General features: G+C 40.2%; 1 protein-coding gene across 2 annotated transcripts in view; it reads left to right on the plus strand.

The window, feature by feature from the left end:
- The first annotated feature begins 2,008 nt into the window (after positions 1 to 2,008).
- DAPK1 (death associated protein kinase 1) overlaps positions 2,009 to 26,198 on the plus strand; it is a 104,167-nt gene continuing 79,977 nt past the window's right edge. The window contains exons 1-2 of one of the 2 annotated variants that reach the window (XM_060762087.2): positions 2,009 to 2,137; positions 4,048 to 4,211. In XM_060762087.2, coding sequence (XP_060618070.2) covers positions 4,150 to 4,211 — 62 coding nt within the window. In that variant the 5' untranslated portion in view covers positions 2,009 to 2,137; positions 4,048 to 4,149. Of the gene's footprint in view, positions 2,138 to 2,270; positions 2,755 to 4,047; positions 4,212 to 26,198 lie in introns of those variants that run through there. The other variant, XM_060762086.2, reaches the window with a different exon arrangement.

Raw genomic sequence — 26,198 nt, forward strand, 5'->3', positions numbered from 1 at the left:
GCAGAGAAGAGACATGGAAAGAAAGTCTGTAGGATTTAATGCCTTTATTGAGTTGCTGTGAGTTTTCTGGGCTGTATGGTCATATTCCAGAAGCAATCTCTCCTGACGTTTTGGCCACATCTATGGCAGGCATCCTCAAAGGTTGTGAGATCTGTTGGAAACTAGGCAAATGGGGTTTATATATCTGTGGAATGATCAGGATGCGAGAAAGAACTCTTGTCTGCTTGAGGCAAGTGTGAATGTAAGCCACCCTGAGTCCCTTCGGGGAGATGGAGGAGGGATACAAAAATAAAGTTGTTGTTATTGGCCACCTTTGTTAGCATTGAATGACTTTGCACCTTCAAAGCCTGGCTCCTTCCTGCCTGGGGGAATCCTTTGTTGGGAGGTGTTAGCTGGCCCTGATTGATTCATGTCTGGAATTCATGGTAGGAAGCAGCCAGGCTTTGAATTTGAGAGGCCATTCAATGCTAATGAAGATGGCCAGTTGCAGCATTCACACTTGCCTCAAGCAGACAGGAGTTCTTTCAACAAAAGATTGCTCCAGGCAGTGCCAGGCCATCAAATGCTAATCAAGGTGGTCAGTTGAAACATTCACACCTAGCTCCAACAGACAAGAGTCCTTTGTCCCACCCTGGTCATTCCACAGATATATAAACCCTTTTTCCTAGTTCCAACAGACCTCACTACCTCTGAGGATGCTTGCCATAGATGCAGGCGAAACGTCAGGAGAAAATGCCTCTAGAACATGGCCATATTATTATTATTATTATTATTATTATTATTATTAACTTTATTTGTACCCCGCTAGCATCTCCCGAAGGACTCGATGCGGCTTACAAAGGCCAAGGCCACAAAACACAACACAAACAATATAACACCAAAAGCAAAATTAAAAACAGTTAAAGCAATATTAACGAATGCAATAGACAGTATATCAAGACACAATAAAAACTGGGCTGGGCCAGAGTAATGGGTACAGGATTAAAAGTGCTGATGTGGCAGGTGGTGTACGAGGATTATAGGGCAAGTGCAGTGTATGGTGTGCAATAATCTTAATTCTACTAAAAGTGCTTTGAGGACTTGTTATTGGAGATTTCCTATTCTGGAAAGGCACATCGGAACAGCCAGGTCTTCAAGTTCTTTCTAAAGACTGCCAATGTAGGGGCCTGTCTAAGATCTTTTGGGAGGGTGTTCCAGAGTCGGGGGGCCACCACAGAAAAGGCCCTGTCTCGAGTCCCCACCAGCCGCGCTTGTGACGTAGGCGGAATTATGAGCAGGGCCTCACCAGATGACCGAAGTGAACGTGTGGGTTCATAGATGCAGTTCATAGATGCGGTCACTCATATAGCCTGAAAAAACCTACAACAACACAAAGAGTTCTTTCTTCCACCCTGGAGAAAGCACCGAGGCAGGAAGCAACCAGACCTTGAAGCTGCAAGTCTATTGAATGCTAATGAAGGTGGCCAATTGCAACATTCACACTTGCCTCAAGCAGACAAGAGTTCTTTCTCCCACGCTGGACATTCCGCGGATAAATAAACCTCACTCGCCTAGTTTCCAACAGATCTCACAACCTCTGAGGGTGCCTGCCATAGATGTGGGCGAAACGTCAGGAGAGAATGCTTCTGGAGCATGTCCAGACAGCCCGGAAAACTGACCGCGACCCAATTCTGCAGTGTCTTCATCCCCAGAGCTTGTTTCCAACACGGCCATACCAACTTTGCTTCTTCTGCCAAGGCAAGGCTCGCCTCGAGGGGCCTTGCTGCGTGGCACTAGAGCCCCGGAGCCCTGGGGTCTGCCTGTCACGGCAACCCGAGAAGGGCGGCAGGCATCCATCCTGGCCGCCTCTCCTCCGGTGCCAGTGGGAGGGGAGCAAGGCGCTCGGTGCCAGCCAACCTGTGGCACGGCGGGGCGTGAGAATGCGTGCGCACCGAGCCCAACTCTGGCCTTGTCCCCTCCCTCCTCCCCTCCTGTCGTGGGCAGGTCAGGGGAAGAAGGAGGAGGAGGAGGAGGAGGACTGAGAAGGCGGCTGCTTCCCTATTGGCCGCGGGCCCGGGGTCCTCTTCCTCCTCCTCCTCCTCTTCTCAATTGCTCAGTTCTGGAGCGCAAAGGGCGCTTGGAGAGGGAGCGGAGGCCGGTGAGTGGCGACCAAAACAGGGGAAACGGTGGGGATTGGGGCGAGCTCCGGTCCCTGGAAGGGAGGCAGGAAGGGAGAGGGAAGGGGGCGGAGAGAAGGGGCGGGTTTCTTCCCCTCCCCTGCCGCTCCTGGGGCCGCCCCAAAGCGAGGAAGGAGGGCCAAGCGGGGCTGCGTGCACGGCGACTCCCTCTCCGCCCCTTGCAGCACCACCGCCTTTCAAAGGGCTGGGTGGGGGAAAGAGGGCTCCTCTCCCTTCCCCCTCTTTCGGGGGGCTTAGCCGGGCGCCAGTCTCCCCCTTTTCCGCCAGGGGAGGGGAGGGGAGGGCCTTGCGAAGGCGAAGGGGGAGGAAGAAGGAGCCTCCCCCCCCCCCCGTCCTCCTTTTACGCACGCCTCAGGTTGGCCGAGGATGCCTGCTCTTTCTCTCGCCGCCGTTCCTTGAGCCGAGAGGCGAGCCGGGTTTGTTCTTTTCCCCGCTGCTTTCCTCGGGGTGGCAAGGGCGGGAGGAGCAGCGGCGGCTCCTCCTGGTCGCACGTCCGAGTTGGCCGGGAAACGGAGGGGGAGCCGCGGAGGAATGTGCCTTCCTGCAAACGGGGGAAGCCATGGAGGCGCCGGGAAAGGTGAGGCCATTCACGGCGGAGGAGAAAGGGAGAGAGAGAATGAGAGAATGAGAGCTCCCCTTGGAGTTCAGGAGGGCCTCTTCGCCTCCCCTTGGTCTTGGACAGGCCCCGAGTCCTTCTCCTTCTCCCTTTCCAGCTGGTGGGCTTTCCAATCCAGAGCCCGGCTTTTGAGGAGGGGACACACACACACACACACAGAGCCTTTCCCTTTTACGCCGCCCAAATGAGCAGCCTGGTCCTAGAGCAGTGCTTCTCAGTGCCTCGACCCCTTCATAATGTTCCTCATGTTGTGGTGACATCCCAATCATAACATTATTTTCGTTGCTACTTCATCACTGTCATTTTGCTACTGTTATGAATCGTCATGTAAAGATCTGATGTGCAGGATGCATTTTCATTCACTGGACCAAATTTGGCACAAATACCCAATACGCCCAAATTTGAATACTGGTGGGCTTGGGTGGGGGATTGATTTCGTCATTTGGGAGTTGTAGTTGCTGGGTTTTATAGTTCACCTACAATCAAAAAGCATTTTGAACTCCACCAACGATGGAATTGAACCAAACTTTGCACGCAGAACTCCCATGATCAACAGAAAATACTGGAAGGGTTTGGTGGTGTCATTTGGGAGTTGTAGTTGCTGGGATTTATAGTTTGCCTGCAATCAAAGAGCATTTTGAATTCCATCAATGATGGAATTGAACCAAACTTGGCACACAGAACTCCCATGAGCAATAGAAAATCCTGGAAGGGTTTGGTGGGCATTGACCTTGAGTTTTGGAGTTGTAGTTCACCTATATCCCGAGAGCTCTGTGGACTTACACAATGATGGATCTGGACCAATTTTGGCACAAATACACAATACTCCCAAATGTGAACTCTGGCGAAGTTTGAGGGGAAAAGGCCTTGGCATTTGGGAGTTGTCATTGCTGGGATTTATAGTTCACCTACAATCAAAGCGCATTCTGAACCCCACCAATAATAGAATTGAGCCAAATTTTCCACACAGAACTGCCATGACCAACAGAAAATACTGTGTTTTCTGATGGTCTTTGGTGACCCCTCTGACACCCCCTTGTGACCCCCAGGTTGAGAAACACTATCCTAGAGTGAAGTTTAGCAGCCCATTGATTTGCCACTCAGCCTCAAAGGGAATCCATTAACATCCGGCATTGTGGGTCTGTTTTGACGTTTGGGCTGTGTGTGTGTGTGCTAGACATAGTGACACCACCACGCCCCTCTTGCAAACAGTGGCATTTAAATTCACCTTCTGCCTGTCTCTTCTTTTTGCAGCTCTGCCTGAAGTGCTGGGAAATCCTTCCCAAAACACAGTGAGGATGAGTTGAAAAGCAAGGACCGAGGATTGTATTTCTATCCTGAGGAGTGGCAGCTATCATGACTGTCTTCAGGCAAGAGAACCTGGATGATCACTATGATATTGGAGAGGAACTTGGCAGGTATGGGATTCGCCGGAAGGAAAGCGTGCAGTCTTTATAGGACAATGTTGTTAGGGATGGTAAACAAATAACAAATTGGTGGGCCATTGGTATCCACTGAGGTTGTTTCCGGGACTCCATGGATATGGGGTCCATGGATATGAAAAACCAATCTATAGTGTCTAGATCCAAGGAAGTCATGCAACCCCTCTATTCAGCCTTGGTCAGATTACACCTGGAATCGCACTGTGTCTAGTTCTGGGCATTGCAATTGAAGGGAGATGTTGACTCTAAGATGGAATGAGTCCAGAAGGGGGCGACTAAAATGATCAAGGTTCTGGAGAACAAGCCCTATGAGGAACGGCTTAAGGAACTGGGCATGTTTAGGCTGCAGAAGAGAAGGCTGAGAGGAGACATGGTGAGGACCATGTATAAATATGTGAGGGGGAGATGGAGGAGGGATCCAAAAATAAAGTTGTTCTTGTTATTGGCCACATTTGTTAGCACTGAATGACCTTGCATCTTCAAAGCCTGGCTCCTCCTGCCTGGGGGAATCCTTTGTTGGGAGGTGTTAGCTGGCCCTGATTGATTCATGTCTGGAATTCATGGTAGGAAGCAGCCAGGCTTTGAATGCTAATCAAGGTGGCCAGTTGCAACATTCACACTTGCCTCAAGCAGACAAGAGTTCTTTCTCCCACCCTGGACTTTCCACAGATATATAAACCCCACTTGCCTAGTTTGCAACACACCTCACAACCTATAAGGATGCCTGCCATAGATGTGGGTGAAATGTCTGGAGAGAATGCTTCTGGAACATGGACATACAGCTTTGAAAACCACAGCAAACCAGTGATTCCAGCCATGAAAGCCTTCAGACAACACAATGTCTTTATTGTTAGCCTGCTCCAATGAGGTACATATGTAGAGAAGTTCAAGGAATGTTCTGTATTGTCTAGGCCAGAAGTAATATGTGCTATATTATATCTGATGTTCATTATGGTTGGGTATTGAATATTACTGCCACTACTGTTAAGTGATTTCTAGGTAGGTCCCTTTCTCATTTGCCATAGATAGGTAATTACAACCTAATGCAGTTTGGTGTTTTAAAGGCTTGCGAAGCATTGTGTTGGGGATCATTATAATTGACCCTATTGTCTGTTTCATGCTGTGAGTAACTTATTATAAGCGTGGTTTGCATGGGTGGTTGTTTCTTATTTATGCACTAAGTTCTAACAGCAGCAATAGCAAATTGTTGGTGTAGGTTGAGATTGCAAATTTAGGATTAATAATTTGTTCAACTAACAATTGAATTCTAGAAAGAATTCTCTATGAATGAAGATCATTTCTGATATATATATTTCACTCAAATGAAGATCAGACTCTTTCAGAAGTATCAGAGTTCAATTATTCTGTCCAGCCAAATGTCAGATCAAGAGATTTATAGTCATTAAGCAGTGTAGGTTTAACACAGCCTTCATAAAGCTTGTTAGTTGAATACTACAGAATCCTGTGTCTGTGCCACAGCTTTGTGATGGAAAACCCAGACCATTGACTAGTGATTATAGCTTCTTTTTGCTTTTCAATCTCTGTTTAATTCCTAAATGAAGTGCGTGCTTCATAGTCTGCAGTGTGTTTGTTTCCTGTATTTTAAAACTCAGGGTTTTTGATATTTGAGATAAATGATTGCTGCATATATCCGTATTGTGTTGTCAAAGGCTTTCATAGCTGGAATCACTAGGTTGCTGTGAGTTTTTCAAACTGTATGGCCATGTTCCAGAAGCATTCTCTCCTGATGCTTCGCCCACATCTATGGCAGGCATCCTCAGAGGTTGTAAGTTCTGTGGAATGTCAAGGGTGGGAGAAAGAACTCATGTTTGTTTGAGGCAAGTGTGAATGTTGCAATTAGCAACCTTGATTAGCATTGAATCGCCTTGCAGCTTCAAAGCTTAGCTGCTTCCTGCCTGGGGAATCCTTTGTTGGGAGGTGTTAGCTGGCCCTGATTGTTTCTTGCCTGAAATTACCTTGTTTTCTGAGTGTTGTTCTTTGTTTACTGTTCTGATTTTCTAATTTTTTTAATACTGGTAGCCATACATTTTCATATTTTCCTCCTTTCTATTGAAATTGTCCCCATTCTTGTGGATTTCATTGGCATCTCTGTACAGTCTGCATTGCTTTCCTCAATATTCTATCATTTTGCCTGTTTTCACAATAATTCTAAATAGAAAATCAGATAGTGATTTTAGAATCATGGTTTGAGGTGTTTTTCTACATTGAAATTTGTGTTTGCATTAACTGTATTTTGTCAATAGAGATATTCTGGCCAATCATAGCAAAAATTGGAACTCAACAGTGAAACTTACATGCAGAAAGCAAAAAATAGCATTAATGTATCCCTAGTGGTTTGACTAAGGTGGGATGAATGGAAATTTGAAACTGGGTTCAGATTGACTCATTCTTTGTGTAGGTATGGCTTCTGCCTGATTTCGGTAATGTTCCCTTTCAATTTACTTTTGATATCTGTACATCTTGAAAGTTGTTTCATAAAAATATGGCAATGTCAACTTACTTTGGGAAAAATGTGTTTTCTGTAGGTATTCTAAGCTGAATATACCATACATACTCAATGGATAAGTCAACCTCATATATAAGATGAGGACAGGATCGGAGATAGATAAGTTGCTCATAATTCTGTGGAGGGGGAAAGCAACCATGCCACTTCAGAGGAGCAGCCACATCTGGCCATTGCTGCCATTTTCCTGATCAGACATTTAAAAAGGCCAGAATAGCACCAAAATGAAGAGGAGTAGGGGCTAGTGCTTCTTTTAAGTTATTCTGGGGATGGACGAAGTTCTTGGTAGTTCCTTTTTTGGGTTATTGTGAGTTTTCCAGGCTGTATCACCATGTTTCAGAAGCATTCTCTCCTGATGTTTCATCCACATCTATGGCAGGCATCCTGAGTGGTTATGAGGTCTGTTGGAAACTAGGCAAGTGGGGTTTATATATCTGTGGAATATCCAGTGTGGGAGAAAGAACTCTTTGTCTGCTTGAGGCAAATGTGAATGTTGGAATTGGCCACCTTGATTAGCATTGAATAGCCTGGTAACTTCAAAGCCTGCCTGCTTCCTGCCTGGGGAATTTTTTTTGTTGAGAGATGTTAGTTGGCCCTGATTGTTTCCTGTCTGGAATGCCTCCTTTTTTGAGTGTTACTTTTTTATTTATTGTCCTGATTTTAGAGGGTTTTTTTTTTAATACTGGTAGCCAGATTTTGTTCATTTTCATGGTTTCCTCCTCTCTGTTGACATTGTCCACATGCTTGTGGATTTCAATGGCTTCTCTGTGTAGTCTGATATGGTGGTTGTTAGAGTGGTCCAGCATTTCTGTGTTCCTTTTTTGATAAGAGTTAACGTACAATATTCAACTTGGATCAAGATTTTTGAGGTTGACTGTTTGACTAAAATTTCTAGACTTATAAATGTGTGTATGGGGGGGCATGGTTTAGTTAGAATATTCTGTGAAGCACTTTAACTACTCGTTGGGTTGCTCTCCCTTTATTTCTTTTAAAACCTCTTACCAGATACATCCTATCTCTGTTCATGCCTAGCGTTTATTTTTTTAAATTTTAAACTATTACATTTGGCCCAGCCATAGGTTTTTTAATCCTTGCATGTTATTGTTTATATGTGATTTATACTAATGGTGGCGGGGTATAAATAAAGATGTTGTTGTTGTTGTTGTTGTTATGAAAGAAGTTTAGCTACAGGAAGATCTGTAGCTTCAGAGCATAAGCAGAAAACCAGAACTGAATAATGACTTAACATTTGACTTGCTTTTGTATTTCTTTCTAGAGGGGATATTATAATTTTATGGCAAACTGATAGATTTCCTATCATTCAATTTAAATCTAAACATTATAATTCCGTCATACCACAGAACTGTTTGATTTCTTCAGCGCAGATTACTTCGGTGTTGATTCTTAAGGGTTTGACATTGTCACTTGGAGTTATAGAAATAAATACTAATTTAGAACACAGATCATAATTAATTCTGATGTTTTGTTAAACATGTTTAAGAAATAATCTTTCAAAATACTTCTGAGTAATAGAAGAATCCAGAATGCTAGATTCACTCAGGGTTTTTTTTCTTTTTGAATGAGCTCAGAACATGAAACCTGGCTTTTCTCTTTCCCATTTTATCCTCCACAAACAACCCTGTGATGTAGATCATACGGAGAGATAATAAATAGCTGAAGGTCACTCAGGCCCTTTCACTGCCCTATATCCTGGGATCTGATCCCATATTATCTGATATAAACTTATATGAGTCCTCACTTCCAGATATTCTGGGATAAGAAGATAATCTGGGATCAGATCCTCGGATATAGGGGCGGTGTGGAAGGGGCCTTAGTTTTCATGGTTCTTCACCAGGTTATGGTGTTGCACTTGAACCTAATGCAACAGTTCAACCATTATATTATTTATTATTATATGGCAAAATTGTTGTTTCAAAATAATGCTTCCTCCTAGCACATTGCTGCTGATTTTTCCTTTTGAGTTTACTCCAAAGACATTACTAATGGTTAACAGAAATCTTATATTCAGGGGGGAATGTGATGTAGCAAACAAGTTAGTGAGATCCTGTTGAAATCTGTATATATTAATTTGCATGGTTCATAATATAGGTTGAATATCTTTTGTACCCCAAAATTGTTCACACGAGACAGTGAAATAGGGGCATTTTTAGAATTCTGATTGTTCATGTACAAGATTATATAAAATGCTGAGTATAAAATTGCCTTCAGGCTCTGTATATAAGGTGTGTATGGGACATAATGGAATTTTGTGTTTAGATGTGGACCCCATCTCCAAGATACCTCACTGTGTATATGCAAGATTTCCGAAATCTAAACATTCTGCAGTGTGGAACAGAGCTGGTCCTAAGGAGTTCAGATAAGGGATGCTCAACCTGTATGTGCCATTTTAGGAAACTGTCTAAAGAGTATCTTGTGCTACATCAGATAACTTGCCCATCTAGTTTAATGCAATCTAAAAGATCTCAGAAGTTTGGGACCTAACTTTATTCAGTCATTTATTTATCTATTGTAGTCATTTATAGAGAAGCCATGATGGCACAGCAGGTTAAACCACTAAGTTGCAGAACTTGCTGACCAGAAGGTTGGCAGTTTGAATCCACAGGATGGAGTGAGTTCCCATTGTTAGCCCCAGCTTCTGCCAACCTAGCAGTTCAAAACATTAAAATGTGATTAGAACTATAGGTACTGTTCCAGCAGGAAGGTAACGGCGTTCCATAGAGTCATGCCAGCCACATGATCTTGGAGGTGTCTACGGACAACGCCGGCTCTTCAGCTTAGAAATTGAGATAAGCACCACGCCCCAGAGTTGGACTTGACTAGACTTAATGTCAAGGGGAAACCTTTACCTTTACTTTTAGTCATTTATATCAACCTTTTCCCCAATGGGACACAAGTGAGGGGGGAAGCACAGCAAGACTTCTGTAACTGTGGGACTCTATCTGATGTTTCATGTACCTGCATCCAGGAAAAGTGTATCTAGGAATTTGTTAGGTCCTTTGAAAAATACCTCTCTAGGAATCCCATAAGTCATCCAATGTAACTCTGTGGTATACTGAGATTGGATGTCAGGTCATTTAATGGCATCTGGTCATATCCACAGTCTCAGGTAACAGCAGTCCGTCTAGGAATATATTACCCATGGATATTGAGGTCATTTGTATTTAGTTGATGGGAAGAGTGTCTTGGTATTTGAAACCACAGTGCTGTGAGCAAAGACTAAATATAGACAACCAGGTTAAATCGGTGAGTCTCAATGCATTAGATACACAGATAGATAAAAAGCTTACAATGTGGAGTTATACCAGCATATTTTAGCTTTTCAGTAACTAACGGTAATTGAATCAGGCCTTATCGGTGCAATCTTGAAAGATACGGTCTATTGAAACTGTTTTGACTTCCGGTAGATTATGAGATTGGAGTGTCAAATATTTTCTTCACACATTATCTCTTTTAAATACCAAACTTAAAGTAAGATTAGTGCTCTCTTGCTTATCTCTTAAACAGATGTTGGAAGCAATCCGCTTGCTATGCAGTTTCATAAGGCCAAAGCAGATTTCAGTTCCATTTGGACTGGAAATGGTTATGAAATAGAAACAACCCTAAGCCTTTTCCTCCTGTTTTGTTCTCTTGTGGTTACTAGCAATGTGACTGTGCATTTTAAATACACCAGTCTGCAGTTCCTTATTATACTCTGTTGTTTCAAGGACTTTGTTAGCTGGTTGCCACAGTGCTGCATTCTTCTGAGAGTTTTATTGCTTCTGATCAAAACACTTAATCTCCATAAAGGTGGCTTAGTTTTTCAGAAACATCAAAGGCAGTCTTGCTTAAGTTGAAGAAGTCCTCCTATTAAGTGGCTTTGAATCTCTAATCCTGATACGTATCTAGAAAATAACTTACATGAAAAGCAGATACTTTCAGAAACAAGCTAAGCCACAAGACAACTGGTCAAGCTGTGCAAGATTTGTGTGATATGATCACTGAATGAATTGTGTGTGTGTTCAAGAATTTTTTGTAGAAAAATATACCTATTTTGGAGTTGAGAAACTATGAAATCCTGTGAAATCTTTTTTTTTCATGCATGCAGATAAAGCTTAAACTCTTTACTTAGGCGATCCCTCATTGTCTGTGTATGATGGCTTTCTAAGTATAGTGTCTCGGTACTGGGTCTATAGGTGACTGTGAAGGCCTATTCTTGGATCTGCATGTTCTTCCATAGTGAAGGCATCGGTTTCCAGGTGGAAGGTGGTCCCAGTCAGGGTTGGCTTGATGCGCCTTCCTCTTGGCATGTTTCTTCCTTTCACCCTCCATTCGTGCCTCTTCAATTTCCACAGCACTGCTGGTCACAGCTGACCTCCAACTAGAGACATCAAGGGCCAGAGCTTTTCAGTTATTTGTGTCTATGCTACAGTTTTTAAGGTTGGCTTTAAGCCCATCTTTAAATCTTTCCCTGTCCACCAATATTCCATTTTCCATTCTTGAATTGGGAGTATAGTAACTGTTTTGGCCGGTGGTGATCGTGCATTCGGACAAAGTGGCTAGTCCCATGAAGGTGATGGCATAGGAGCATCTCTTCAGTGCTGGTGGTCTTTGCTTATTCCAGCGTGCTGACATTTGTCCGCCTGTTTTCCCCAGAGACTTGCAAGATTTTTCGGAGGCAACACTGATGGAATAATTCCAGGAGTTGAGTGTGACGTTTGTAGACAGCCCACATTTCACAGGCGTATAACAGGGTTGGGGAGGCGGGCGAACAATAGCTTTATAAACAAGCACCTTGTTATCCCTACAGATGTCCCAATCCTCAAACACTCTGCTTCATTCAGAAAAATGCTGCACTCACAGAGCTCAGGCGGTGTTGTATTTCAGTGTCAATGTTGACTTTTGTAGAGAGGTGGTTGCCAAGGTAGTGGAAATGGTCAACACTTTCTAATGTTGCACCATTAAGCTGTATTTCTGGCATTGTAGAGGGATTAGCTGGTGCCCACTGGAAGAGCACTTTGGTTTTCTCAATGTTTAGTGAGAGGCTGAGCATCTCGAATGCTTCTGCAAAGCTGTTTAGAGTGGCTTGTAGGTCATCTTCTGAATGTGCACATTCAGAAGATGTAGGTCATCTTCTGAATGTGATGATAACAGCATATAGAACTCCAATATGCTGTTAGCATCAGCATATTGGAGTTCTATAAAAGATGTTGTGATGTTGGTTTTGGCTTTCAGTCTACTTATACAATTATATACAGGGTTAGTCAAAATGCATAGGCCAATAAGCCATTCAATTGAATGGCTTATTGGCCTATGCATTTTGACTAACCCTGTATAACAATATTTATTTATTTATTTATTTACAATATTTATAGTCCGCCTTTCTCAGCCATACGGCAACTCAAAACGGGTTACAGATTGGCACAATTCGATGTCAGGCATTCATAAAAGTGCCATTAAAACAATCAACATTACAATATAAAATATAAATAAAAACCGTTGAAGCATATAATCATCGGTGTCATCTTGTTAAAAACATTATCCAGGAACATTGTCTGACCATTCCATGTTCATCATTCATAGTTCCGTGTTATCTATTTTACTGCATTCTCAAAAGCTTGCTCAAAGAGCCACATCTTTACTTTTTGGGGGAAAGTCAGGAGGGAGGGGGCTAATCTAATGTTCCTGGGGAGGGAGTTCCATAGCCAGGGGGCCACCACTGAGAAGGCCCTGTGCTTCATCTCTGCCAGTCGAACTTGAAAGGCAGGCGGGATCAAGAGCAGAGCCACTCCAGACGATCTTAAGCTCCAAGAAGGTTTATAGGAGGAGATACGTTCGGACAGGTAAGCTGGGCTGGAATCGTTTAGGGCTTTATAGGCTAAAGCCAGCACTTTGAATTGTGCTCGGTAACAAATTGGCAACCAGTGGAGCTGACACACATCCCTTCACTCTGTCACTGATATCTGTGGTTCACCAGATGTTGGTGAGCCCACTAATATGGCCTAGTAGTTTGCCTCAACAAACTACAACTCCCATAGTTTGATAGCATTGAGCTATGGCAGTCGAAGAGCTGTCAAACTGCATCGGTACTACAGTGTAGGAGCACATAAAGTTAAATTGAAAGCTGAGGGAGATGTTCTTTCTCCTCAGACTTATGACAGCCTTGCGATGGAAAGCAAGACTAGCTTTGCAGATCAAAGGGAATTGATCAAAATTCAGAATACTGTTCTTTTAAACAGTAAGCCCAAGGTTTTTTCTTATTTATCTTAAATTTGCTGTATTGTGTTGCAAAATTCACATTGCCGCTTTAATATGTAATCTATATTGATGTGAATGAAGTTTAAAACAAAATCTCTGTAAAGTGTTTTAAGGTATTTATTTGTCACTGAAATGTCTGGTTGAAATTGATAGTACTTTAAGATTCTTATCTTAGCCGGATTTGTACCTGCATAGTTGGGTTCCAGTAGCTAGATCCAAGAGTGTGATTTTATCTTACAGAATAAACACTTGGGAGTTGAAGCTATTGGAGTCCTGCTTTGGTATGTTTCGTGCTGAAAGTGCTTGTGGAATTTTCAACTTCAGTGGAATAAAGGACTTGTAGCCATGCACCTTTCAGCTGACTGTTAGCTCTGGCTGTAAGCTCTGTTTATTATAATACAGTGAGTGGTAAATAAGAGGCTTATGAAGTAAGATCATGTTTGAAGTGGGTGCTTATTTTGAGCTAAATGCTTGGGAAAATTTCAAACCCACAGTGTAGTATATGCGGTGCCTATTTGGCAACATCGACCAAAAAAAGGACTTACCTCCACTAGTGCCCTTAATATTATTCTCAAAAGTAGACTGTTTAAGTGTTCAGTGGTGCTGGTTACTTCCTGTCACCCTGACAGTGTTGTATTTTGAACGAAACAATAAACTCTAGTCACCATGGCTAAAGCAACCCAAGGCCAACTTTTGATTAGCATGCAACCCTTTCTCTCTAAGAGGAAGATCGGAAAACTGGAAGCATTTGCTTTTGTTTTTTACTAGTGTTATATCAAGATATATTGTTGAGAAATTGAGATAAATCACCTTCCTTATCTCAGCTGCTTTTACATTCCAAGTTTCTACTTGAAGGCACAAAGTGGTAAAAACACCAGACTTCTTAATTCAGCTTTCACCAAAAGCGGCATTTTTTCATTATTTACACAAATATACAAGACTACCTTCAATCATGTCTGCCCACATTTTGGCACACTGCAAGAAGCACATTCTTTTTTTTATCAGAGCTTCTTTATCCGGTCAGCACAAGAAACTCCAAAAGTAACACTAACAAAATTACACATCTCTATGTTTTAAGAGCCCCTGGTAGTGCAGTAGGTTAAACCACTGAGCTGCTAAACTTGTTGACCAAAAGGTTGCAGGTTCGAATCCGGGGTGCGGCGTGAACTTCCACTGTCAGCCCCAGCTTCTGCCAACCTAGCAGTTTAAAAACATGCAAATGTGACTAGATCAATAGATACCACTTCTGTGGGAAGGTAACTGCATGCAGTCATGCTGGCCATATGACCTTGGAGGTGTCTACGGACAAGGCTGGTTCTTCAGATTAGTCGGACACGACTGGACTTAATATCAGGGGAAAACCTTTACCTTTACTATGTTTTAACCTATGCATTTTTGGGATCTCACAGTTTAAACTGTAAAAATTGTCATACCATATAACATTACATACTGACAGATATATCATTTAACCATAGAAAATTTCCAACCATAATTTATTAGCCTGGCTTATTTCAATTAACCACAATTGGGAATCACCACAGTGTAAGGTTCAGATGTCACACTAAATTTCAATTAAATGGAAATTGAATCAATCCAATCTTATCATGGTCTCAACAGAACAGATGTGAAGAGGGAATTGAGGACCCTAAGGCTTATTTTCTTAGTTTACCTTGATATTAGAATGCAGCTATTTACTCAGTAGAGAGAACCCATTGAACCACAGTTAAGGAATCTTAGCTTTGGCTTGATGTGGCAATTAGATGAATATGAGTTGTTCCATCCAAAAATTATGACCGTTGCTTTGCATCCTGAACATCATAGAAGTGGGAGTTCTGACCAGATGGAAAATGAAAACAGATGACTAGATTGTACACTTTGGGTTTAATAATATTGAACCACTGCTTTCATTTGGATGTAATGTTAAATAATGGTAAAACATTGCAAGAATTATCTGTAGCAAGATTGGGATGCTTTCTCTCTTCTCTGTTATGGTGAGGTCAGAATTTTTTATGTCTATAATTAACTGCATTTTGTTGGTTAGTTTTAGATATGGCTTGTTAAAACAAGCCAGCTTTGAACCATTCTTTATGAAGCTATTGAAGAAGCTGTCCTTCCAAAGGATGGTAAAAACTTGGCTGTGGGACCAAGTTTTCGGGACAGTGCAATAAAGCAGTGATAGGAAACCTTACCAGGCCAATTAGATTAGACACAGAGGATCAAGATGGTTTTAAACAGTGTATTTTAATGTTGACACAAATGTTTTAATGTTTGTGTATGCATATAATGAATTCATGTCCCGGCATCGAATGTTACCATTTGTATGTCATGCTCCGCCATGAGTCCCCTTTGGGGTGAGAAGGGCAGAATATAAATGTTTTAAATAAATAAATAACACTAAGTAAAATCACAACAAGCCTTTTACATTGGGGTGAGCCACTCATATTTATTTTAGAATAGCGTCTGTGTGTACATAGATATCAAAAATGGGAGAGTTATATATCCAGAAACTTCCAAGAAGTTCAGTTCTCCTCTCATTCCACCACACCCAATCCAAAACCTTGTTTAGGAAACCTATCAAAAAGCAAACTGCACGTTCCTCTTGATATCACTGAGCTGAAGACTTTTGCCTTCCTTTCTTTTGAGGGTGTTTTGGGGACAACGTGAAGCTTTGGAGGAGCAACCCCTCTCAGAACATTGAGTTTTCAGAGCAGCAAAGAGCCTGAAGAAATTTTGTGTTTTCATAAGTACTTGAGGTTCAACAAGGAAGCAAGAATGATAAGTAGAGTCACTGAAGAGGTGGCAACCTTTCAAGAAATGTGGATTGTGTCTCTTGAGCAGTTTCAACACACCACTGATAAACAGCTGGCATTTGTCTGTGTAAAAATGTGGAGGTGTGTGCACTGCATATAATAAGCTATCTCCTAACACTACCACCCTGATACTGTTGCAGTAGAACTGTAGTGTGGAAGCAGTGAATGTGTGAAAAAAAATACTTGCCAGGACTATTGCAGAATCCAGGAGTTATATTCTGATTTTCTACAAGGGTGACTGGCACAAAGAACAGTCCTTGAGAGACATCATGGACATTCATTTATGGAGGAGAAGATTACCCTACAAAATCAATACAGATATAATTTGTGCAATTTTTTTGTCCATCTCTTGATTTGTTGAATTGATAACAAGGTTTATTATGTTTTTAGTTGGGAATAACAGAGGTGTTTTGTTTTGTTTTACCTGGTTTCTTTGCTTTCTTTTTCATTAAAAGGAGATCTGTCAGCTCTTCAGGACAGGTGTTCAGTCCCATGTGAACATGTACTTTCATGCTCTGAGTACATGACTAGTTTTAATATCCTCATTCTTCATACAAACACTCCTGTGTACATGGGGGAATTTTATCCACTGAAATATTTGGGAATTACCAAGATGTCAAAAAATATTCCAGACCTCATTCAGTACAAGGGTTTTTTCCCCATCTATCTGGCTGATTATATTTAGACTAAAATTGTTGGAGATTATTTATTTTCTTCAGAGAGTAAGGTAAAAAATAATATAGGATACCTACCCCCCTTCACTCAAATCGACTTCAGCTTATGATGACTCCATGAATGAGAGACTCTTGAGTCAACAGCCCCATTCAGGTGTGGATTCAGGACTGTGGCTAACTTCATTGAGTCTGTCCATCTTAAATGCTAGCTTCATCATTCCCTAGTGTCTTCTACTATGCCAAGCATTATAGTCTTTTCTAGAGAATCATGTAGTAGGCATCACTGGTCATTAAGAGTAGGATGGAAAGTGTTTTCACGCTCTGTTTCTCTGTTTTTAGATATGCATTCTTTCATAGACTTCTTTAGAAACACTATCGTGTCAGAAGCGAATTGAGAATACAGTTATAATGTATAGGATAATTACAACAATGTTAAAAACTTGGCATAATGCTAAATTTCCTTTGACCAGAAGTTGGCCACTTTGACTGCCTCTGGTGTTGCTGTAAGGTGAAACACAATGAATGAATGCCTAAATACCCGTGTTCATTTTCCTATTTTGTCCTCTGGAAACTACCCAGGTCAAGAGTTGAAAGATACCTTCATGTTGCCTTCTCTGCAATGAGCTCCATGCATGTTTTGAAAACCAAGTATGCATCTACACTGTGAAATTAATGCAGTTTTACACCACTTTAACTGCCATAGCTTGATACTATTAAATCCTGGGAGTTGTAATTTTCCACATTTATTAGCCTTTTCTGCCAAAAAGAGTTGGTGCTTTGCCAAACTGCAACTCCCATGATTCCATACCATTGAGCCATGGCAGTTAAAGTGACTTCAAACTGCATTAATTCTACAGTGTGGGCACATACCAAGATTCTGTTGTGGAAGATAACATGTAACTGAGTTGATTATTATGCTTACAGGTCTGTGCCTATGATTTCATCCCTTCTACTTTTCTTTAATTTTCCCCTCCTTGTTCATAAATAAACTTCTTTTTATAATTGACATTTGGCGGCATTATTGTAAAAAGGGAATTTCCAAGAAGAGGAAGTGTGAGACTACATAGTTGCTAAGTTACTCCTTGTGTTATTAGAACAATTTACAAGATTTTGTTAACTGAGTTGACAAGTAAATCTAAAGCACCACTTTCCATGTTTTCTTATAGCGAATCAAGGCCAAAGGCAGTTCTTGATAAAAGAACATAGGAACTCTGTCAACAGTGGATAGGCTCTGGTATGTCAGGAGGTTAAATCTGACTAAATTGACAATCCCCCTACCATAGAAAGGTAGATCCCTGGTGGAACTTGCAATCTAACATGCTGTGAAATAAAAGTAATCTTAAGTGGATTTGGGTGGCTTATGAATATTCTGAAAGTTTGTGGCATATTGGTGCCGACTCCTTTATGTTTTAGACCTTTTGACCGAGTCACTTTTGATGGAGAGAATGGGATCCATAAAGTGTCAGGCTGCTTCACCTGTAGATGTATTTGATTCCCTTCTGAAGTCTAAATACCAAATTGTGGGAAGGAAACCGGCCAGTTGTTTGCATAGTTCTTCTATATATTGATCCAAAATTAGAAAACCTGAGCTTTATCATGCCAAAAAGACACATTGAGGCCATTTTTATGCAGCATTAGCAACAGTGATATAAATATTAGAAAAGATTGTCCAAGGCCAAATCATTGCTCTTTCCCCAAATAGCTGTTGTTCCTTTGTTGCCATTAACTTGAATCTAAATATGGCATGGTCTGGAAAAGCAATTGCCCAACAATGCAAATTTATTTGAACTATATTTTCACTTGTAATTTGCTGGGAATTAAATATTGTTTAACTTGCAGTTTATTGTTTTGGGGGACTGTCACTTTAAAACTAAATTGCCTAACATGTTATAAATGCCACAACCCCTTAATACAGTTCCTCATGTTGTGGTGACCCCCAACCATAAAATTATTTTTGTTGCTATTTCATAACTGTCATTTTGCTACTGTTATGAATCATAATGTAAATATCTGATATGCAGGATGCATTTTCGTTCAGTGGACTAAATTTGGCACAAATACCCGATACACCCACATTTGAATACTGGTGGATTTTGTAATTTAGGAGTTTAGTTACTGGGATTTATAGTTAAAATTTAGGAGTTTAGTTACTGGGATTTACTTCATGACCCTCCAGGGGTTCTGACCCCCAGGTTGAGAAACGCTGTATTAGAGGCAAGTAATTCCTAGTTTAGTTCAGAAACCTCTCATCCACTCCAGTTGGCATAACACCATACACCTAACGATAGTTAAGACGCCAGATGAATGGACAAACAGGTAGTTTAGTGTACAAAGCTTTTTTTCCCTTACAGTACATTTTCCTTCATTTCACCCACCTTTTATCTGAGTTCCTGGATCCTATCTGATTTTACATATGATGCAACAGTATCACGTGTCAGCTACTACAAGGAAAGGCCATTCCTGCAGCTGTTTAACACCTTTGGCTAGCTCTCAGCTTTGTAGTTTGTACAATATGTAGCTTTCCTTCCCACACTAGTTTCCAAAGCAATGCTCTTCCACTTTGATTGTTGCCTACTTGTGCTCCCCAAATACAGATATAGACACAATGCAACTTTTGATCCTTATTTCTTCCTGATGGTTGTAATGAGTGTACAATGCTTTCTTAGAGAGGGCAATAATAATAATAATAATATCATGACTGAATGCTCACATTTTATTCCAATGCAGTGTTTCCTCAAGCCCCAGAAAACAAAACAACACGCTCTATTCTTCTTGGATAATACATTATTTGTGGCTTTGAGTAATTCATCCTGCTCTCTTACCCCATATCAAGTACATTCTGGAGTTTTGTTTTCAAGCAATTGAGTCTGTAGTTAGAATGAAATCAAGAGATGGATTGTTGTTCGTTCTTTAGTCCCTCTAACTAAAGAACAAATATTAGGCACTACATTTGTTATACTGTTCTCAACGATTTATGGGACTACGCTTGCAGTTCTCATTGATTTCTGTTCTCCCAGTGCAGGAATGATGCATGATAACAGAAATGATAATGAAATTATTATTGGAGATGCTAAGAGTAGGAGTGGAGTTGCCAAAAAGATAAGTGAATGGGCCTAAGAGCTAGAAGCTGTCATATTTTAGTTATACCATGAAACAGTGTAACTCGTTGGATAAGATGGTAACGCTTGGTAAAGTGGAAAGCATCAGGGAGAGCACCATACCATAGAGGACCATAGCCATGAACTTTCAACATCTGAGTAATAGTTGGCTCTTGGAATTATCTCATTCATGGGGTTTTCCTGAATCAGAGTTGTGTGTGTGTGCGTGCCTTCAAATCACCGGTCAACTGTAACCCCACAAATTTCACAGTGTTTTCTTAGGCAATGATTTTGCAATCTCCTTCCACTAAAATTACAGCCTACATCACCCGAATATTTGTTTGTGGTTTCCCATTCGAGTATTAACTAGAGCTGAAACCTCAGCTTCTGAGGCAGAATCTGATCCTAGGGTATCTAGGCTTCCAAGAGTGCATCTACACTGTAAATCTAATGCAGTTTGACACCACTTTAACTGCCACAGCTCAGTGTTGTGAAATCTTGGGATTTAAAGTTGGATGAGGCACCAGCATTCTTTGGTAAATAAGGGTAAAGACCTTGTAAAACCTAAACTGTCATGATTCCACAGCAGTGAAGCATGGCAGTTAAAGTGGTTTCAAACTGCATTAATTTTACAGCATGTGTGTACTCCAAGTCAAAATTATCTTTCTGGCAAATAGCGGCAGCAGGTAACTCTGAGCTTTTTTTTTTTTTTTTGCTGAAACATGAAACAAATATTATATGTCTCCCAAAATGTTTTATCCCTCTGCAAACAAAGATATATATTCCCCTTCCTGTTGAACTTTAGGGGACTTACCTTCTGAATTGACATGTAAGAGGTTGTAATGTTGTTTTAAAACATACAAACACAAAGTGCCATTGTCTCTTTCTACTTCAATTTAAATTAAGGTGTGTTGATTTTAGAGTATTACACTGTCGTTTAGACCAGATTTTCTGCAAATCATTCATGTCATGCTTTTGTTATAAAAGGAGTTAGATCCAAATCCCTGAATGTTCTCTTTTAAAACTCTTTATTTTTCTCAGCACATATGTAATTATTTTGCTTCTGTCCATCCGTCTTTCTATAGAATACTATCTGAAACATTATGTCTACCATGTTTCGGATGGCTGTGTATTAACTATACTTAAGGTAAAGGTAAAGGTTTTCCCTGACATTAAGTCTAGTCATGTCCGACTCTAGGAGGTGGTGCTCATCTCCATTTCTAAGCCAAAGAGCCGGTGTTTTCCGTAGACACCAAGGTCATGTGGCCGGCATGACTGCATGGAGTGGCCTTACCTTCCTGCCTACTGATCTACTCACATTTGCATATTTTCGAACTACTAGTTTGACAGAAGCTGGGACTAACAGCAGGACCTCACCCCTCTCCCAATATTTGAACTGCCAACCCTTTGGTCAGCAAGTTCAGCAGCTCAGCAGTTTAACCCACTACACCACCAAGAGGCCTTCCTATACTTACCATGCTCAAATAGGAAAGCTTAAACTTCAGTATGGATAAATGGATTATCAGGTTTGGATTCTTTGATCTTGAATTGTAATATCTGTACAGTAGAAAGATTTATCAGCATTTCAAGCTTTCAACAATCCCATGGATCATGTCTTTTTTTCCCGCCCACTCTCTACCCTGCACATTTTCTGTTGTTAGCTAAAAATGTTTGTGAGAGTTATAATTGTTATCAAATATTTGTTCCAGGCAAGGTCAGCATATTTCTGATCTTAATCCATTTAATACAGATCACACTGTGTGTACCATGAGCAAAAAGACGGATTGAACAGGGTGTCAGAATAGACATCTCTGAGTGATTCAAGCAAGTGAACTATGTGCTGTGCTTGCCACTTAATATGAGTTAATGAGATGTGCCAAATTGAAACTTGGTTAGAAGCCACAACACCTGACGTGAAAGCCCTTCTCCAGAAAATGAGTTGCCTGATGATTTAGTGGTGAGAGTGAAATACATTGCACATGCTTTGTGAAACACTTTCATAATCTTATTTTTTTGAGATTTACCAGTACCCTTGGAAAAAAAACAGTTCTAGAACAGAGTTCTGGCACAAATTAGAAATACTGTGACCTAAGGAAAAGTCGGATAGGCTGCTGCATAATTATTGTTGCCTGATCATATCTTCCTATAATTAGTGGGTTGTTCATGAAGAATGACCTGTAAATTCTCCATGAATTTAACAGATAAAATTTAAAATATGTGAGCAATGTGTCATTTTAAAATGAAATTTTAGTTTGTTAAATTAAGCAATGATATGTTAATGTTAGGTAGGCTAAATTAGATTTATCTGTTGTCATTTTGAGGTACCTCTTGATTGGACATATACCTAGCATGTAGTGCTAGACTTACATACAAACTCAATTTAAGAACAAATTTATGAACAAACCTACAGAAGCTATCTTTTTCGTGACTTGGGGGCTGCCTGTATAATGAGATTATGCAACCAGACCATTTCTGTACAGAGTTATGAACAGAACAATGTGTGACATTGAAAAGTTCCTTGATTTATATTTATGTTGTGTCTGGTTTGGAATGATGGTTTGACAGCCTTCAAGTAGATCTAATTGCTTGTGCTATGGATAAGATGAACCACTTGCACTTTTCTTTATAGTAGTTGAATTTGAAAAGGTTATTGCATTCTTTTCTTTAATGATCTGCACACATTCATCATAGCAGTGGTAAGGAAACTGACCCACAAACCACAGGTTTTGTAAATATGTTTCTGTGGGTTTTGTAAATATGTGTCCACCCTAGGTGTTGCACACACACACCAGAATTGGTAAATCTTCATTTGTACAAGCCTCACTTAAGGAGCTTCCAAATGTTGAAAATATTGCCCACAAAAAGGAAAATAAAAGCAAGACGTTATTTTCAGTATACAACCAATATATCTTATGCCTACATCCAACATATGGAAGGATTCCATGAGAATGAAGTCTGGAGGGCCAGAGTTTGGGAACCACTACTCTAGGTACTCACATTGTTTGATAATTGTACAAGGCCAAACGTATCTACAGAAATTGTTTTGTCATCTTAGCAAACTGAAAGAGGATGTAAAAAGGAGAAGAGAGGAATTTTAACAGTGGCTTTGCTGTGGCTTCTAGTAATTTAATCATGATAACATGATCACAAGGTTATTCTGCATCTTATGACCGATCATAGTTCAATTAACCCTGATATCCTCTGCAGTCTAACCGTGTTGAATAGGATGCATTCTCATTCAAATCCCTGCTTGGCCATGTACACTCATTGGGTGACCTTGGGCAAATCACACTCTCTCAGCCTCAGAGGAAACAAAGGGAAACTTTGTGATAGTGTCATCTTGGGGTTACCATAAATAGGAAATGGCTTGAAGAAAATAACAGCAATGCAGAGTACAGAAATAATTGTGATCCCACATTGAAATGGAGTTACAAAAAGGGAGCAGAGGAGAACCTCATGGTCCAAGAGTTGTAAGTTTTGGTACAAGATTTTGAAAATTGAAAGAGGAATTTTAATTACCATACTCACCAAATGTGGAAGAGCACCTTGTTTCATGCTTTCAGAAGTCTGGACTCAGATATGCTCCTGGTGTAGGTAACTCTTAAATCCTACTTTTCTTTCCTGTTAAGTACCCTGGTTAGCTTGTGTCAGAAATTACCTTAGAAGAATTGATATTTTCAGATTCTGGTATCTACCCACACAGTGCAGAGGTGGAGTTCAGTGATAAAACAGCCTGCTGGTTTTCAATGTGTTGTCTCAAGCTGGGTAAGTAATAACCAAGTGCAATATGTGACATTTCACAGCATTATTGTAGCTCACAGGGAATGTCTCTTAAGGTGGGTGCCCTAAGCTCCCAATTTCCTGGCTTTGTGGAATCTGAACCAATATGAAATAGCTGCAACCTTAGTCCCAGAACAGCAGATTTTTATTACTGATTTTCCCTAGGTTTTGAATATCAATATACACACAAATAAGGTCACTTACAGACAAGTCATTAACTGTATCAATACTGGTAGAACCTTTTCATATAGAGAATAAAAGTTGTTCTACAGCTACAAAAATGTACTTTAAAATGTAAAAGATTTTTTCTTTGCTTCATAGACACAAAATGGAATACAACAAATGGCTTGAACCAAATTCGAAACACAAAGCCAAGGATATTGATCTGTTTCCTTGTGTACTAAAATAAGGCGTTCACAATATGAACGTATTGAGATGAAGCTGGGTTCAACTGACTAAAAGATAAGATGGATAAAGATTCATCCCACCCCCACCTCTATTCTTTCTGCATATTAGTATATGAAAGATGATGAATGAACTGGAACAAAAAAGTCACAACATAAATTATTATTCTTATTAGTATTTTTTTTTTACTGAAAAGAATTTACTATATTATGCTTTTAATCTATTGTGTTTTAATTGGTCTGTGCTTTTGTGTTATATTGTGTTTATTTAGTTCATTCTTGGTTAAGTTTGGTTGTTTATAAGTTATAGTTATTTTATTCCATGTTTCGTCTTGATTGTTGTTTGCTTGTTTTTGGCCTTGAATGTTTGCCATTTTTGTTATACAGTAGAGTCTCTTTTATCCAACCTTCGCTCATCCAATGTTTTGTATTATCCAATGCAGTTGGCCTCCCGTCCGGATCCACTGCTGTTTCTCTTGGCAGCAACATGAAGCGGACGTCTCTGGTGCCCGCCAGGAGGTGCGAGATGCGGCCAATGCAGACTTTTCCTGTCGGGCACAGTGTCCAGCCTGCACCTGCTGTGTCTCGCCCCTCCCGGCGGGTGCCCAGCGCAGAGAGGCCGACTGCTCATTGTAACCTAGAAAAATAAACAGTGCATTGCTGCCCAGAAAAACAAACAGTGCATTGCTGTAGTCAATATTTTCAATACATTGCAATGTTTTGGTGCTAAATTTGTAAATACAGTAGTTACTACGTAACGTTACCGTGTTCTGAACTGCTTTTTCTGTTGATTTGTTGTAAAACATGATGTTTTGGTGCTTAATTTGTCAAATCATAACGTAATTTGACAGTTAAAAGGATTTTCCTTAATCTCTCCTTTTTATCCAACATTTTCGCATATCCAATGTTCTGCCGGTCCATTTATGTTGGATAAGTGAGACTCTTCTATACTTTGGAAACTGCTCTGAGTCCCTTCAGGGAGAGAGGCAGATTACAAATATGTTGTTGTTGTTAGGTATATAATTTTATATTACATAAAATTTCAAAATGATGAACTAATTAGGCAACGTTGTGCCTAATGAATATTCAAAACTTTGAGGACAGTGATTAGTGTTGTGGATATAAATCATTTTTATAATTTTTAAATAAGTGAATCACCAAGTGCAAGGCACTGGAAAATAAATTTGAATAACATTTTTTTATTTATACCCCGCCATCATCTCCCAATAGGGACTCGGGGTGGCTTACAAAGTAATGGTGCCACACAACATAAAAATACAATACATCAGCCTGCATAAAATCAATGACACGCCAATTTACATAAAACTACAACATACAGAAATGAACAAAGTTCAACTCAAATTAAATAAAGTGCTCAGTAAAGTGCAGCAGTTTCCACTAATTTAAAAAGGGACTGTACAATCAATTGAACATACCAGCTATGAACTAATTAAAATGTCAACATTAAAGTGCCAAAGTAAGCAACAATCATTTAGCTGGTACCTAAACATTATCAAATACCTATTTTAATAATGTCATTTTTCCTAACTACTACAGGTATCAACATGACCTTAAAATTGCTTACTGCTAGTTTTGTACTGCTAAAATCCAATGTCTTTGGATTTTTCTCTTTCTCCTGTAATCCTGAAAATGTATTGTTTTTTGTTGTTTTTGACTTATGGTGACCCAATAATGGGCTTTTTCCTGGCAAGATTTGTTCAGGTGTATGTGTGCCATTGTCCTCCTCTAAGACTGGAAGAGTGTGATTTGCCCAAACAGGGATGTGAACTTTGGTATCCAGAGTTGTACTGTAGTCCAGTGTTCAAACACTGCCCTGTGCTGGCTCTTAGCATTAGAAAACTGTTGTGGAATTGACGAGAATACAGTCTACAAAAACCCTTTGAAGATTTATACCTCTTGATAAAGATATGGAATATATATATATATATATATATATATATATATATAGCTCAGCCAAGTGCATATTTGTTCATAGAAAACAAGCTTCTGCATATTCTGATAGCTGACTAGTTCTTTCAAGTCTTTATCATTTAGAGTTCTTATCCAAAGTAGGCCAAAAGTCACAAAGAAGTTTCAATATTTAATAACTCCATTATTTTTTGTTTTTAATTTACATTACCATAGCATCATATACAGTACATATTGAAAATTATATTACATTATGGGTAAAATCTTTTTAGGTTTTTTTTTTTTCCAAACAGAAGCTCCTTTTTACAAAGTCCTTTTAGTTGAGCCTTCCCTTTTTTTGCCTTCTGGCTAAGTGGAAGTTTTGTAAGCTGCTGCTCCTCCTGCAGCAGGCTGAAACCTCTCTTTTCAGGCAGGCTTTTAAAGATGAAAGTTTTTAAGACTGAACCAAGGGGTGCTGCATTTTATGCAGTTCAGTAGATTTGTTTAATG

Source organism: Anolis sagrei, chromosome 2 (assembly GCF_037176765.1).
Source record: "Anolis sagrei isolate rAnoSag1 chromosome 2, rAnoSag1.mat, whole genome shotgun sequence".
NCBI lineage: Eukaryota > Metazoa > Chordata > Lepidosauria > Squamata > Dactyloidae > Anolis > Anolis sagrei.